This window comes from Pezoporus occidentalis, unplaced genomic scaffold (assembly GCF_034315485.1).
Source record: "Pezoporus occidentalis ecotype Australia unplaced genomic scaffold, CSIRO_AGI_Poc_V1 ctg28, whole genome shotgun sequence".
Taxonomy (NCBI): domain Eukaryota; kingdom Metazoa; phylum Chordata; class Aves; order Psittaciformes; family Psittacidae; genus Pezoporus; species Pezoporus occidentalis.
The window spans coordinates 5,563,559-5,580,405 of NW_026914718.1; the positions used below are offsets into that span (position 1 = coordinate 5,563,559).

The 16,847-nt window shown below is 38.3% G+C and overlaps 1 protein-coding gene across 6 annotated transcripts in view; it reads right to left on the reverse strand.

Annotated features, from left to right (window-relative positions):
* The window catches only part of SUGCT (succinyl-CoA:glutarate-CoA transferase), a 308,838-nt gene that overhangs the window by 150,645 nt on the left and 141,346 nt on the right, over window positions 1–16,847 (reverse strand). The window contains exon 13 of one of the 6 annotated variants that reach the window (XM_062625430.1): window positions 9,173–9,205. The exons of the other annotated variants lie outside the window; for them this stretch is intronic. Within the exon in view, the coding sequence (XP_062481414.1) occupies window positions 9,188–9,205 (18 nt within the window). The 3' untranslated portion in view covers window positions 9,173–9,187. Of the gene's footprint in view, window positions 1–9,172; window positions 9,206–16,847 lie in introns of those variants that run through there. 6 annotated transcript variants of the gene reach the window in all.

The following is a 16,847-nucleotide window of genomic DNA, read 5'->3' on the forward strand; positions in this document are numbered from 1 at the left end:
AGGTTTCCTCCCCAAGATACACCAAAAGAAAGACAAACACATCCAAAAGCAAAATTATTAAATTATACATTACTCTTAAGATACAAATCTCTTCCTCAAGAGAAGATAAAGAACAAAACACATGGGCCAGATGTTCGTCACTTTGCTTAGTGGTGTACTAGAAGATTCTCAGTTAAGAAAAGGAGGTAGAAGATTCGGCATACAGTAGGAATAAAGTAAGATCCTGCCAGGATGACACAGAGTCACACAGCCAAAGTAAGGGCTGATACCAGCATTCTTCAAAGCCATTTCCAAAGTGTGAAATAAAATCTCTCACATTGAGAAATATTCATAATATATTATTTTGAGACAGATGCACTTTTCCTCTGAATTCAAGAGGATGGCTAATGGACTGCTAAAACGTTTCGGTTCCAAGTCTGTAGTCATCTATTCTGAGGACTATATATTATGACTAATTTATCAGGATTTGCAGTTTTTACCTAGAAGCCTTGGGGCTTTAACAAAAGCTTATTATTTATGTGCACAGGGTTCAAACAGTAAAGTTGGAGCTTTTCTGAGGCCTGGGATCATTTTTAAGCATTATTTTCCCCTCATCTTCTGTTCAACAGTGGTAGTCTACATCCATCAATCCATCTTTCCTAGGCAACTGTAAAACCTCAAAATGAAAATTAATGGGTTTCCTGATTTCTCAGAGTCCTTCCACATACAGAGGAGAATCTTATGGACTATAAAATTCATTGGAATTTATTAGAACAATGAGGTTTTCTGTCCTTAAATAAATAATCAAGCATAAAGACAATAAAACTACTCAGGATATCTCTGGTCCTGCCCATTTTCCTTTTATCTTGAAATAAAGGAAATGTCAATTTACCTGACAGTGTATCATATGTTTCACCATTATGCATCCTGTAGTTTTCTTACCCTGCACCTCACCTCTACGATTACAGCACTTAAGAGTAAACACAGTCTTGTCACATGCACATGACCGAATATCCTTTGCTGATACAGCTGGAGCCTTCACCTCATTCACCTGGTCACTACCAGTCATTAGTGTTACTGAAACACAGGCCAAGACCATAGGTAGCAAAACTTTCTGTGGTCAGATCTGTACCATGACAAAGAAATATGAAATGAAAATCTGTCCCAAACAAAGATGGGATGCCAATGAAGACTGAGATTTAGGGCTTGAGAAAAAAAGGGCTGGCAAAAAACCCCAAACCACCAATTATTGAATAGTAGCTCCCTCTGCAGACATGCTTACTTCAAACAGTGCATCTTTATATTGTTTCACTTAGTCCCTTTGAAAGGGAAACCACAAAATGGCTGCCTTGGAGAATAAAAGCATCCCCATGGCACGTTAGAATGAAACACTTATGAAGTTTACTGTCGCTTCTTTTGCCAGCGGCCTTCTTGTCAGGAAAAAAGAACCAAATTTGAACTTTTTTCACTCAAAGCAGTTTTAGTCTCTAACAGGATTTGTAGCTGTGTAATATAATTAGTCTCAAGAGGCTCAGAACACTCCAGGGTCCACAGCGGCTAAAAGCAGAAGAGATGGCACAATCAAACTACAAACATTTTCTACAATAACACAACCATGAAAGCACAGGCAATGCTGAGTAAAGAAGGAACAAAGCAAAACGTCGAGAACATACAGTTCATTCCTTAGGTGGTACCTGCTGAGAGATAGAAAGCGTGGAATGCGTGAAGGCGGTATTTGCTTGCACAATGCATGGGGAAATGCAATAACACATATTTGATCTAACCTCCCCTCTATATTGTAGGACAGTTGCGTCTCCCTGCTCTGCATCATTTATTGCAACTCTAACCTGGGTTTCAGATGAACTAGACTCCTGAAAGGAAAGGAGGAACAAGGAAAGCAAAACTTCTCAGTCAAGCCTTGATTTGAACTGTTTCTGGAATTTCAGACAAGGTATATATCTTCCCTTCCTTTCAAAAATAACGTGCATTTCCTTCTAAATAAAATGAAAAAGAGAATTCCCAGAACGCTGTAAGAACGTTTGTTGCAGTGCAATCAGAAGAATAAAAGGTCAAAAACTGTACAAGTACGTACATTACGAAATCTCAATATGGCTTTGCAAGCTTTATGGAGTCCAAATATTTGGGAAAATGATCCAAACTTTTAATAATAAAGCAATAATACTTAACATTTACCCTTTGGCGTTTAATAAGTACATTAGAGTATTCTAAAGAACATTAAGGAAGAAGGAACCTAATGATTCCCAGTTTTGATCTTGAGTTTGAATTGAATAAAATTCTATCGTACCAGGTATTTTTTTAAGAGGTATTTCTGGGTTTCTTCGTGAGAATCTACGAACAGGTTAGGGAATACATGGCAGAACATGGAACAATTTGCATGTGCCCAGTTTTGTGATCTTAGTTGAATGCTATTTCATATGTATTACTTTGCAGACACATTATCTCAGCACTTTCCAGCTTCTGGATATATACATGGCCAAGCTACACTGTACGCAAGAGGGGAAGAAGAATAAAACTAACCAGAAAACCTCCAGTCTTTCATACACACACTTAATGTCTACGGTGATCTACACATGCTTTCTATCAGCCTTGGCTCTGTATTATGCAAGCAACTTCCGTAATGGTTACAACCCCAGTATCGGAACTGGGATGTCTGTCACCCAGCTACCTTCACTACATGCAGTCAGAAAACCCAGACACTCTCCTTTGCTGCCTTCAAAGCTCTGCAGGAGGGTAGAGAATACACTGTCACCTTAGAGATATCCTGTGTTTTCCATAATATAGTGGTTTTTACCTTGGCAGGTTGCTTTGACAAAGAGGCCCAAATCTCTGTGGCTGACTAGGGCTTACACAGTTTGAAAGAGCCATATGACACGCAGATCAAACATCGAGCAGGCAGAGGCACAACAACAGGTTACCATGGTGCAAGAAGAGAGGAGGATTACACAGTATTCATAAGGTGGGGAGCGGAGGGAAAAAATCATGTCTCATTACAAGTATGTTGTTCAGATTAGCCACTCCACCTTCTTCATTCAATCAATTCCTTGTTGGACACTGTCTCATAAAATAAAGTACTCCTCCTTTATATTTCTCTATTTATGATACAAATGAGGATAGCTGCAGCTTTGGAGAAAAAAAAAAAAAGAACAAAAAACAAAAAGAAAAAAAAAAAAAGAAAGAAATCTTAACCAAAATGTGACCTTAGCAGATGTAATCCAATCTGATTTCCACTACATTAGCCTACGGATGCTTATGCAACTGCATAACGCAGCAACTGAGAGACAAAACAATGGAAGCCTTAAAGCTTTATTTATTGCTCGTTCTCAAACATTCAATCGCCATCATGCTTCAACTGCCAAATCTAAATTAGAGAGTTTAAAAGAGGAAAAAAAAGTACTCTTCTGGGGGACATTAGAGCTCTATAGAGAGGTGTGAGCTCAAGGAGATGGAGCATCTGGCTAGAGACCAACTTGCCTATAAGTCCAGACCAAGTGGACCCATATGGATAGCTTTTAGAAAATCATAAGTGGTAACAAGTAGAAAAATTCCCTCCCTTCCATGTTCAGCCTCCTTTTTTGGCATTAGTAATTAAAGTGTACTTACTGCCATGAGCAGATTACAGAAACTTCCATCACAATCTAAACAGTTTTCAGATCATCTAATCGCTTCCTTTTTTATTTGTGTTTACCCACAATTTCCCTCCTCTTTCAGTTGCATTGCTACCTAATATTACAAAGCATAACAAAAGCTGTTTTGTTACTAATTAAGTGCACCAGAGCAGTATAGATTAATCTCTTCTTTCACAAGCACAAGGAAAATGCATCAACTCTCAGCCTAAAGGTTTAAAGCATGTAAGAATTCATAAAGTAAAAGGTCAAAGGGATTACCACTGAAGTTTTCTTATGTCCTACATTTACAGACTGCCAGAAATATTTAATCATTGACGCTTTTGCTAACATCCTAATTCTATAAAATGGTGGGCAATTAAGTTATAGATCTATGCTAGCCATCAATAATACTCTACAATAAATCAAGCTCATCTGTTGCATAAATTTGGCACAGGCCATACATTTGTAAATTACCCAGTTTGGGATTCTTTTCCTTCTATTTTTACCCTATCCAACTGTGCACTGCTTCCTTCCTTTGGTATTACTCCACTAATGAACACACACAGATCAGTCAAACTGTTACTACCAGTACCTCATACAGTACCCTGCACAACTAAGAATTTATCAGTATTTCCATTGCAGGGGAAATCATTCATTTACTTTGGTTGTAAATTTCTTTTTTTCTCATCAAAATTCAGCAGAGGAAATAAATTTGGGTGAGTTTGTTACCTGCTCTCTGATTGGTCCGTTTTTTTCATAAAATCAAAATTAATAATTTTCACACTTCTTAAAAATGTGTGCTTCTTGAAAATGAAAAATTAATAAAGAGAATGAGACAGAGATATTTATTTCTTAATAAAAAATATCCACCAACCAATTTCCCCTCCAGTGAATTGTAAAGGCCTTCACATCAAGAAATTAAAGTAATTCTTCTCTGACAAAAAAGTATATATAGTATTAAAGTACTATATATACACACACAAATACATAAATTCTAAAAACATACCTAAGTTATGAAGTACTGTACCTATTTTACAGTGGGAAAACTGTGTTTCACAGAAATAGTTCATACGTTCATGAAGAATAATATTGTTATGCTCCAACTGCTCATTATGGTAGTTAAAATATGGAAAAAACACAGTGAAGACTAAAACTTTACCAATGCTACCATATTAATAATATGAGGTAACCCTAGAATTACACCTAGAATTTATCTTGCATATCTTCACACCCAAAAGCATAAAAGCCTATAAATTGCCACACTCCAGTTAGCATCTCATCCTAAATTAATGTTAGTATGTTCTTTGTTAACTAATACACCTTTTTACCTTTTGGGGTGTGTGGTTAAGTGAATTTTCCTAATGTTAACCAGCACGTCACCCCCAGAAACCACAATATTCCCAGACAGATTTATGCTTAATCCATCAGATACCACAGCCCCCTAAATAGCATGCAGTAATCATCTGTCTGTATTGCTAAGCTGGAAAACAAGTACAACAATCAAACCCCTGAAGAAAGGAAATAAATGTGATAGCCTGGAGAAGAAAAGGGAGTAGGATGCAAACCCAGTGGAAGCTAGACTAGGATTCAGAATTAGGATTCTCCTCTCCTCCCCCTAAAATAGTGTTACTGATAAAAACACTGCACAGACATATGAATCAGGATAATGCCTCAGTTATCATTTATGCACTTACAACTATTTAACCATGCAGGCAAAAGGAAAGAAACCAAAATAGAACAAACAGGGCAACCCCCATGACACATCCTGATCACGATGGATGAACAATGAAGTGAATATTTCCAGCTGGACAGAAGCGTCATCTCAGCACTACGTGATGTATTAGCCAAAAGCCAAGCATGGGTTTCTCATTTCAGTCCAGCATTCTACAGTCAAGTCAACTCTTTGAGAAACTGGTTTTCATAGGAAAGTAGATTTGAAGGTCTCAATTCAAATACAGCAAAAGAATAAAATGAAATGTAAAATAAGTTAAAAATCAGTCACAGCCTGACAGAGTTGTCATAACACGCTCTCTCTCTTCATTTCCTTCATGACATGAACTAAGAACACAGAATTCTCTGCTGAATAGTTTTGATTCACTTGCATACTGCTTGCACTTTCTTTATCCAACAGAAAGGTATACTATAAAGTTGAGTGAGGCTTGGGTATTTTTATTCCCCAATCACTCTTTCTGCCAGTTTTTTTTCCATACTCTTCTGTTTTGCTCCAAGCTTCAGATGCAAGAAAACTCAAAAATGAATGGTAAAAGCCAAACTGAAACTACCATGATTTATTACAAACTCAGTGATACTTGTACAAAATTTCAGGTCACACCAGTCTGACCTTGCTGGCTTAAAACTCACCAGATTGCAAACAAAAAACCACCCACAAAAAACACCCCATCATCAAGCAAAATTTTGGAATATCCTGTACCTTCCCAGGATCTCAAAGTGCAAAAAAAAAATCAAGCAGTATTCTAACACATCAGATCCCATGTCTTGTCCTGATAACTGCATACTTGATGTAAAGCCAGTCTAGGGCCACAGTGCTTCCACTCCCTGAGAAGTTCCACTGGGGATACTGACACTTGTCTTCAGCAAAGAGCTTTGAGATATACAGATGCAAAGTGCTAAGGAACAGATACATGATAATATAGATATTATTATCTCATTTTAAAGTATATGCGTATATCAAACATAGGTAACAGAACAGTAAAGTGAGAAATCATGAGCAAACAACCGATTACAGAGAAAAAAGTAGCACATCATATACTTACAACCTTGTCTATGAAATTTCCTACACTAACTACCCAATATTTTTGGTTACTTAGTGATAGTATACGGCTTCTAGATATGACTTCATATTAGGAGGTTTGGAAATTTGTTTTTTGAGTTTACAACCATGACCAGGAAAAAGCCATTTAAGATTGACACAACTGCAATATGAAGTAATTTTCTTTCCTTTTTTTTTGACATTCCTTTGTGAATACCATTCTTCATAAAAAGTCACAGATAGATCTCATGACTGCCCTTTGAAAAATGATGGCCTTCCTAAATTCTCCATGTCAGGATATACAAATTGCAGAACCAGAACTTGGAAGAGGGGGGAAGACTGCACACTGACATACTGAACCACTCATTCTGCTCTCACCACCAACTGGGTCTGCCACACTTCCTATGTAGTATTTTCCAGTGGCACTGAGCAACAAAGATGTCCCTTCTGTTTTGATGCTCTTTAGTAAAGCGTAATCTGAATATCAGCTAGGCAAAGTAAACAGAAATACTGATTATTGTCCGCACATGAAAAGCAGAAAAAAATTAAATATGATGGGAATTGCATTTTTTTGGAACTGTGGTTGAAATGTGCCCTACTACAAAAATAATATACTTCACTAAGGCATTTCCCTCATTTTTCATTTCTTCTCACCAATAGCAAGGATATTGAGGGTACCATGTTGCCCACAGTCCTTAGACTGGAAAGCCTTTGCCCTAAAGCACATTTTCTCTGAGCATGTCTCTCCCTCAATCTGCAACAGTATGGTCCAATTTTGAGAAACAGAACATTGATGGCTTTTATTAATTTCACCAGGGTCTAAGGATGCATTTTCCTTAAAATTTCTTCAAGCTAACTTTATTAGTTCATCTAACAAAACTACCACCTTCCCCTATAAATCTCGTCTCTAAAAATCAGATGCTCAGCCTCTTTCAGATGCCTTTGAACTAACTTAGATGTAGTCTGCAAAACATTTGCCTCTTCCATCACCAGAGTCTCCTAAAACTACAGAGGCAAATGCATACAACAAGGTATTTTACCACGTTTCTAGGACTGACAACAGTTCCACCTCCTCCTGTAGACCTTCTCATTAATCACCCCAGAGGCAGATAATGGTAATCTAGGACAGACAGTCTAAAATGAGGCACTTGTGGCAACATGCAGCCATAAGGGAGAACATACATGGCTTCCACGTTGAAGATTACTCTTTCTGGAAAGAGGAGGCAATAGCATTTTGTTTAAAAAAAAGACAGTCATTCAGGGTTCATTAGCACACTCTGCATTCTCACACCAAACGGCAAAGGGAGAACAAATTTTCTGCTATAGCATAGCTAAAGCTTAATAACAACAGGCAAGTAGAGGAATCTGTTTATATATGCATATATATATATATACAGAAACTTTATATATATATGCATGCATGTATATGTATGTATACTTATATAAAAGTGGTAAGCAGCAGTAAATGCTCTTGGCAGGATGAACACTGGGGAAAAAAAAAGAAATATAAGAAATGCCCAGCTTCCCCACAGTGATGCCTTTCTCTGGCTTTCACATTACCTAGATCCATCTGTCAAAGCAGATTCTGCAATAGGTCATGTAACTGACATATCAAAAAATATGGCTCTGATTCAGGAAAAGTTTAGTCCATCCCTGTCCAGTTAAGCTTTTAAGTACATGCTGAAAGTCTTGTCAAAGTTACAGCCATGCCTATGCAGTCTTCCTGAATGGGAAACACTGACTTGAGCAAAACTTACATGAACACATTTATTTTTGTGAATTAATGTCCTCCCTCATGAAAAACAAGACCATGAATAACAGACAAGACTGAGGATCAGTGATGACAATACAGCAAGTGTCAGAGGAAAAGGCAGAGATTTATCTTGACAATCTGCAGGAAAACCTGCATAACTCTCACCAGTGCCAAAAGTGCCAGATGCAGGACCTTACATAAATGCAATAGAAACTGGAGAACCTTAAGATAACGATGACTTCAGCCTCTGAAATGTGACACAGGGAATGCACGTTCACAATGAATCCTGCAGTGCAGCTGCAGGACAGCTAAACATATCTGTAAGCTAGGACAGGCAATGATGTTACGTGATCAGGGCCTATGGTGGCTCTACGATTTGTTAGATTAAAGAAAGGAACTGACATGCGTTACAATTGCTTCCTTGAACTAAAACACAAATAGTAAAGAGTGGGTATATACTGACTCCCCAGCTGTGGGACTGTATTTTCTATGCCACCTATTTAAGGATATGTCACGGGAGCAACACCTTCACATCTAAATGACACTACAGTGCAGCAATGAAGCTTTGTGAGGGAAAAGTTCAATGTGAAAAAATGTCTGAGCTAACCTTCAGGAGACACAGAGTGCTTGTGAGGGAAAGGAAAAGGCATCTCTATTTCTCAGTGCTACAAAACTCCATTTGGGGAGGGGAGTCATAACATAAGCAGTGGCCCCTAAGAAACAGTTATGTTGCAGCCTTGGACCTGCCCATTCCACCCATGCCTGATTCAACATGCTATTAAATCTGAAGCAGAAGCTACCAAAAGAGTAGATGACAAAAATTCACAGTTAGTTGGAAAACTGACCTCTTCTTGAAACCATAATCCAAAAGGATGGTAAATGAAATGCACAGGTCTGGTTCCTATCTGTTTTTTTCCAATCACAGAAAGAAACAGTATACGAGAAAAAAAGTGTATGAGAATAGCAAACTAAACTTCAAGTAAATCCAGTTTATGGATTTACTTATAGTCAAATATGAAGCAGTTTCAGTGCTTCTGAAAGAAAGGAAACCTCTTGTCTTCAATGACTTCCAAAATTCTGTGAATGAGATTTTAGCATTCATCAGGGTGAATTCTTGTCTTGCAAATACACTACTCAAGAAGTTCCTGGTTCACAATTAGTAAGATCGTATGTAGCGGTCTGTACAGATTAAGAGACAAAGAAATGCCCAAGAGGGATTAAACATGTAACAATACAGACATAACCAAGCCTAGAACACAATGAAGGAGCTCTGCATCCTTTAACAGGCATTTTGTTATAACCATCTATAGGCATATTTGTAGGTTAGATTCTGCTCATGGCACCAGAAGAACGGGAATATTTTCAAGTAGCTTTGAACAGGCTACCTCAGAAGCTCAATGCTTTCAGCTGAATTTGCAAGAGTGCTGCTCTAGAGAAGTTGTAGTTTACATTCTGCTTCACACTTAGCCTACATAAAATGCGCTCAAGGCAGTACCACGCACTGCTTTCTGCCTGGTTTTTATCTTGTAAACGCTAGAGCACCACGTATGACAACATTAGCTAAAGCCAGAGAAAAGTGGAAATAATGCTCCAATGCCCAATGGGAACCTAATGATGAGCAATGCAGAATAGGGCTCTGCTTTGCTGCTCTGCCACCAGAAGGCTCCAAGCACAGAAGCAGGAAGGCTGCCAGAACACAAGGGAGAAACCAGACTTAATTTCTGCCAGCCAGTACACCCTCTTATGCCAATTCCTCTGCGAGGGAAGAGGGTAACAAAGAGCTCACCAACAGAAAGCGCCTTAGCGCTCTCCTGATTCAGTGGGATAAAACAGCTCCTACAAAGTGGGGCAATTCTATTTCCATTCTCCAACACTATGTTCTATATGACTAGTCCAGCTAAGGCTGGTCTCTGATCCTGTATACTGGCACAGCACATTGCAAGAGGTAAGGCTGAAATTCTGCCGCTATGAATTCTGTTCAGAGCAAAAGCTACATTAAAATCCCAACACCTCTACAAGGAATTTTACTGTAGCTCCTCTATGCCAACTGCATGATGCAAATGTAAGCTTTGAACTTTGCTGGTCTGGGGGAGGGATTCTGAAAACAGCTGCATTTTCCAATTCTCCTACCAACCAAGTTGTTCTCTAAGCCTGGCTGTGTTACAACAGTCATCATGTTACACTCACTGGGAGTATGCCTAAGCATACACATGTACATGCATGTTTGAATGCATACACACACACAAGTTATAATACATGTATAAATTTCACCGTGTATTTACTCCTTTGCTGTAAGCACCATTCCTAATGGAAAATAGACCATGTCTCCTTTTTAAGGGAATGATTAGGACCACATGTTTCACTGACTCTTATGTTGAGGATCTTGCCGATATTTTTGAAACCAAATTACTAACAGCATACTAAACTTATTTCCCTAGTGGAAACCACTGGCTACTAACTTAGTGAATATGAACACATTTGTCCCTAAACATGCAAGTAATCATCATATAAAGCCAGAGGCCTAAACCAAGTAGATATGGCGCAGATGAGAGCTAGGTTCATATGCAATAGTAACATATTCTATAACCAAATGACTTTGTTTATCTGAGGAACCCAGTATTACATCACTCTTCCTAAAGAGAATATAAACAGCACATTTTTGAAGAAACAGTTACTTAATGTGCAACTTGTCACCACTATCAGCTTTAACATAATAAAATACATGTGGAAAATCCCTTGAAGCAAACCTTCTGCAAAGCAGATTCTTCTCTAGTCTGGGTCAGAGGGTGTGTATGTCTATGAAGGAAATGCTATCTCTCTCCCTCCTTCACACACCCACTCGCTGCAGGTCACACAGCAGAGCTCACTGCTGTGATGCGTCTGCTGTATGCGTGGCATCAGCTCCTCGAGGGAAAGAAATTACCACTGTTTCTTGGGGAGAGCCTGTGCCTTGTAAAGAAAGCCAACAAATCACACTTCAATGTATGAAATAGCAGCACTCACTGACATTTCAAACAAGGCTCTCTAAAGTACTTTGCAGACGATGAATAAAATATGTTTCAGCAAGGTAAATATTACTCTCCATATTTTGTAAATACAGAAACCATAGCACTACCTAGCTGAATAACTTAACCAAAGTCATTCTGAAAAGCCATTGGAAGTAACAAGCATTAGAACCAAGCTCCAGAATCTCCAATTTTGGAAGCACCAGACTTCAACCACTAAGTGATCTGGCAAAGTAGAAAGCATCCCTGGGCAGTAGATAAAGCCTCATATTTGCCTTTTACCCAAGCAATATTGGGGCTCGTGTCAGGAGCAGAAAAGCTAGGGCAGTTTGTCCCAGATTCTGTTTTAAGAGGTTAAAGGGAATTTTCCAGCAAATGGATCATAGCACCCCCTTATTTTGCTCTAACCTCCTGGGCAATATCTGGATGGGACCCTGAAGTATCACTCTTGCACTAACCTCTTCTTCTATAATTAAGCAAACTTCAGCCTGATAAACATTTCCTAGCACAGCTCTGTCAAGAAGAGTTTAACAGCACAACTTTTATACTTCAGCTTTGTTCCATGAGCAAAAGTTGGATTTTTTTTTTCTAAGTCCAAGATGAAGTATGAAATATTAATGAGAAGGCAACCATTACACCCTTACTGCTTTTAACTTCATAGCCTTAAACTCGGACCTCTGAATCAAGAATACCATCTTTAAGCCATTCTTGGTTTTTATCCCTTTTGGTATCATAAATCTTGAAACTGTTCAAATTATTCTGTGCCATTCTGATTGCTCTCAAAGTTTATGTCAGAAATAGAATAATCTGTTCCATTTCTTTAACCAATGAGGAAAAAAATGATACAGCTGAATAACATTAAGAGCAACAGAGAAAGGAGATGAGAAGGGATACAGATATGTGAATTTCCCATTTGCATAAGGTGAATAAGTCATTTAATGCCATTACAGAGGTATTTTTGCAGTCTGAGTTGACATTTCTTTTCATTACACAGTAGAATTCTCTCCCAGAACTGCTGGCAAATGAGAGTTCTAGGTGAGCAGCAGCAATGGGTTAATAAAAGATGGTATGCTATTAGATAAACTTTTTACAGGTTTGCATCTGAAAGTCATAACATAACCTCTTATTCCATGTGTCACTGTGACAGAAGGTTTTCAAGGCAGAGTTCTTGAAACTGCAAGATGTTAAACAGATGTACAGTACAGCCTTCCAGATTTAAATCATGAGAACTGCATTTCCAGCCTATGTGTTGTATCCCCATTTTTTCCCTTATCAGCTTTGGATGCTTTAAATAAAACCGTCTGGTTTATGCACCTTTATATATATATATATATATATATATATATATATATACACACACACACATATATATATATATATATATACTATATATATATATATATACACAATGGACCCTAAAAAACACCTCCTGCCCCCTTTCTTTTCTTATTTTACTTCAGACTAGAAAAGGTTATTTAAAAATAAGTATTTTAGGTGAGAAAATCTCTCCTTCTCCATACTTTGCAGGTGCTGGCAAGCCAATCAAATTTGTTAGTGTAAAAAAAGTCATTCACTGTAGAAATAAGCAGGAACAATAGCAATGAAAAAGAAACAAGAATGAACAGACCTGCTGAAATTCCTCTAAACTACTGAAATACTGATAATCCCCTACTTTGCAGTTTCAACTGTTGCCTGCACTCTGACAAGCCTCTATTATGAAATGTTTGCACAGTCATACAATTTTACTTGTGTGCCTAGTCAGATGTCACCACTTGTGCCTTTGAGACAATTAATGCAATCATACATCAAATACATAGTTAGAACAATTTAGATCATCTGGGACCTCTGATAGTCTTCTGATCCAATCTCCTGTAAAACAGGGCCAGCTCAACCTCAAATGAGGCTGTTCAGAGTCTACTGACTGTCTCTAAGGATGAAGATTTCACAGCCTCTCGGATCCAAAGCCTAACTCCATTGTGAAAGTTTTCCTCCTATGCAATAAGAATTTCCCTTGCTGCAACCCGCACCCATTGTCCCTTACCCTGTCAACATGCACTTCTGGTGCTAAGATTTTACTAATTTAGTGCAACACGGAATTAGTATTTCTCACTAAGGCACACTGCTGACTCACATTCAGCTTGATGTCCATGAAGATCTTAGGGTTTTTATCTGTGAAGATGCTTTCTACCCAGTCAATCCCTATCCTGTACTGCTGTATGGGGCTATGGTATCTCAGGTGTAGGACTCCACGTTTGCTTTTCTTAGACTTTAGGAGGTTCCAGCTCACCCAGTTGTCCAACCTATGAAGGTCTCCCTGAATGGAAGTCCTACCCTCCAGCACGTCAACTACTCTCCCCAGTTCCGTGTCACCTGCAAACTTGCCGAATTTCACTCAATTTCACTGTCAAGGTCATTAATGACAAGTTTAAACAGTGTTGGCCCCACAACAGAGCCCAGGGAAACACTGTGGTTTATACCATCGCTTATGCAAAGGCTAAACTCACAAACCCGACTGTATGTGTGAGATAAATGAAGTTGCCAATTAATAAAAAAATATGTAAATTCACTAAATGAGCCAATTTTGTGATAAGCCAGCACAGTACAACAGCTAGAATGTACACTAAATCATAATGGCATTTATGCTATTCTGCATTGCTGCGTATCTTTCAATTCACATTCCTGGTATTGTACGTAGGAATTCTGAGCTACAGAGAGATGTGGCATGTAAGTGAATGGATGAAGCACACCTCTTGATTTAAAGCATTACAAAAACCATCTCAATAAAATACACAAAAAAGACAGTATGTCAGTCATCAGACCAGAGAACATCTAAATATTAAAATCACAATTACTCCCCTGTCAAAAAAAACTACCCCAAAGAATTTGTATGGCAAGAAGCAGGAATAGGAACAGACAGTATTTCCATCATATGGAAATATGTACACAAATATATGGCTTCCAGGCCAGGCTGGACAGGGCTTGGAGCAACCTGGTCTAGTGGAAAGTGTCCCTGCCTGTGGCAGGGGGCTGGAACTGGATGAGCTTTAATGTCCCTTCCAACCCAAACCAGTCTGTGATTCTATGAACACCGTATCAAACAATTCTAAAAACAATACAAACCAGCACCACCACCTAGCTTTCCGCTGACACAGAACACAGAGGAAAACCATTTCAGGTAAGGAGTGACAAAAGAAACAAAAATATGAAACAAAAACCATTTGCAAGAATATCGTTTCAATTTCGTTACTGAATTTCATATTAAACATCAAAGTGTACACTAGTATAAAGTAAAGAATAAAAAGCCCATGAGTAATCACACTGTTGTGAGTGCAACACTGCACAGGCAGCATGCTGCTTGATGGACTGGGGTCAGAAATGCTCAGCACTTTTCAGATTCAAATCCCTGGAGCTGTTTGAGTTTAGCAAAAATCCCAAGTAAGTGCAAGCAGGTGGAGTTTCCATCTGAAAAAAAAAAAACATGTATAAATTGTTTCTATTGCAGCTATCTTTGTCTTGGTATTTCCCTACTTAGAAACAGGAAAACACATTCCAAAGCCTTGCTATGCTAAACGGCTCATAAAGCCTCCCTACAGAAATTTCCATTTCTCAGGTGTTTGGAAGCAAGGAAACACACAAATGGACAGACAAATCTTGCCATGGTATGCAAAGCCATGGAGTTAGCTAGACTAGCAGTGTCTTAAACCATCAACTTAAGACAACCAATTTCAGCCAACCTATGAGGAACCATGTGCCTAAAAATTAATATAAATGATGTAATAGTTTCCCTATTTTGCCTCTGCTGTTATTCGTCACTAAACTCATCTTAATATACAGCACAGTATAAAACTGCATCAATTTGCTGGAGCAAGTTCAGAGGAGACCATGAGGATGATCAGGGGCTGGAGCACCTCCCTTGTGAAGACAGGCTGAGAGTTCTTTACTGTGAGTGTGGTGAGGCGCTGGCACAGGGTGCCCAGAGAAGTTGTGAATGCTCCATCCCTGGCAGTGTTCAAGGCCAGGTTGGACAGAGCCTCAGGTAACATGGTCTAGTGTGAGACATGCCTGCCCATGGCAGGGGGGCTGGAACTAGGTGAGCTTAAGACCCTTTCCAACCCTAACGATTCTATGATTCTATACCCTCTCTCCACTACAGTTTTCCAGAGTACCTGGTGTTTATCTTGAAGTTTTCAGCTGTCTGGTAGGCAGCTTATTAGATCAGAAAAATTAATAACTTGAATTAATTTGACCTCAGCAATGATGCCATCCTTCTTTACAGAAAAAGAAAATCCCTTTTCAGTATTATCATAATATTTGTGCCATTGATCATCCTTCTGAGTAGAGGGGAAGGCTTCCTCAGATGTCTCTTCTGATCCAAGATACAGAATATTTAAAGAAAATGCTTCATTATCTTATGCTTTTGCTCATATTCAAACTTTTGGCAATATTTAGAACTATTCAGTGAATTTGATAGAAATCATTTATAATTTTGTTTGTTCCAGAACCCCACTTTTTAGTGAATCATTTACCAACAACGTATCAGACCAATTCGACTGAACGTAATTGTCATATAAAAAAATACTAAGGCCTAAACATGGAATACAAAGGGAAAAAAAAAACCTTGGTTTTAAGCCATATTTTCCTATCAGGAGAACAAGTCAGACCCATACATCAAAAGCAGCAAAAAAAAAATGTTTATCTGTTGAATACTTCTTTGCTAAGGACAGTACATGTCAGTACAAGACTACATGCATTAAGAAAACTCCTTTGCTTTGGTAAAAGAACACATTGTTAGGTCAGCAAATATACTTAGTATTTTACCTTCTTGAGAACAGCTGCAATGCCTCCAATACAGGGAGTAAGAGGGAGAGGGGAGAACTTCACCATTTAACTGAACCAACTAAAACACACAGCCACTTAAACATGGCCATTATCAACTATGGCAATCTCCCTGTACATACTTCTGTTACTTTCTGTAACCTCTTTGGAGCTTTTGAGCAAACACTGAAATTAGAAGTAAAACAAGAATTTGGGAAATAGCATCTTTGAGGACATTATAACTTAATTTAACTTACAGAAAAAGATGGGAGTTTTCTAAGCAAGAATGAATTTCACATTACCTTTCATCCTCCGTCATCACTTCAAACACTGCTAAATCAAACTGCAATGTATTTTCTATGCAACTTTAGATTCTTTCAGAACTTTGGACAAATATGATGTTCAACCAAGTAACCACATAGAGCAGCAGGGAAGACCCTTGTGAAACAAGACAATTATTTTACGATAAGTGAAATAATTCCTAATTGCCCTTTATAAATAAAAATGTCAAGCCTATGTACTGACTTTACACTTTATGCCATTTAGGTTTTCCCATTTTATTACATAATGTGTGCAAAATGCAACAAAGAGTTCCTGACAAAAATCTTGAAAAAGTACTTTATTTAGAAGCATCAAATCTGTTTCTGAATCCTTAATTGGATTAAGGATTAATTAACTTCTGCTGTCACCTGCTGAGCAGTCAAGACTGAGTAATTAGCATTAAACTCTCCACATCCCCTCCAAAAAAAGTAGTGGCCTCTGTAAATGAATCGGTGATCAAATGTCAAATACTCACGTCAAAGTTTATTGCAACCCACCCAAAAGCTGCCCTACCTCCTGGCAATTTCAGACAGAAAAAAAAACCAAGCAGTGAATTAAAGTTGGGCTGGTTCAGCCTG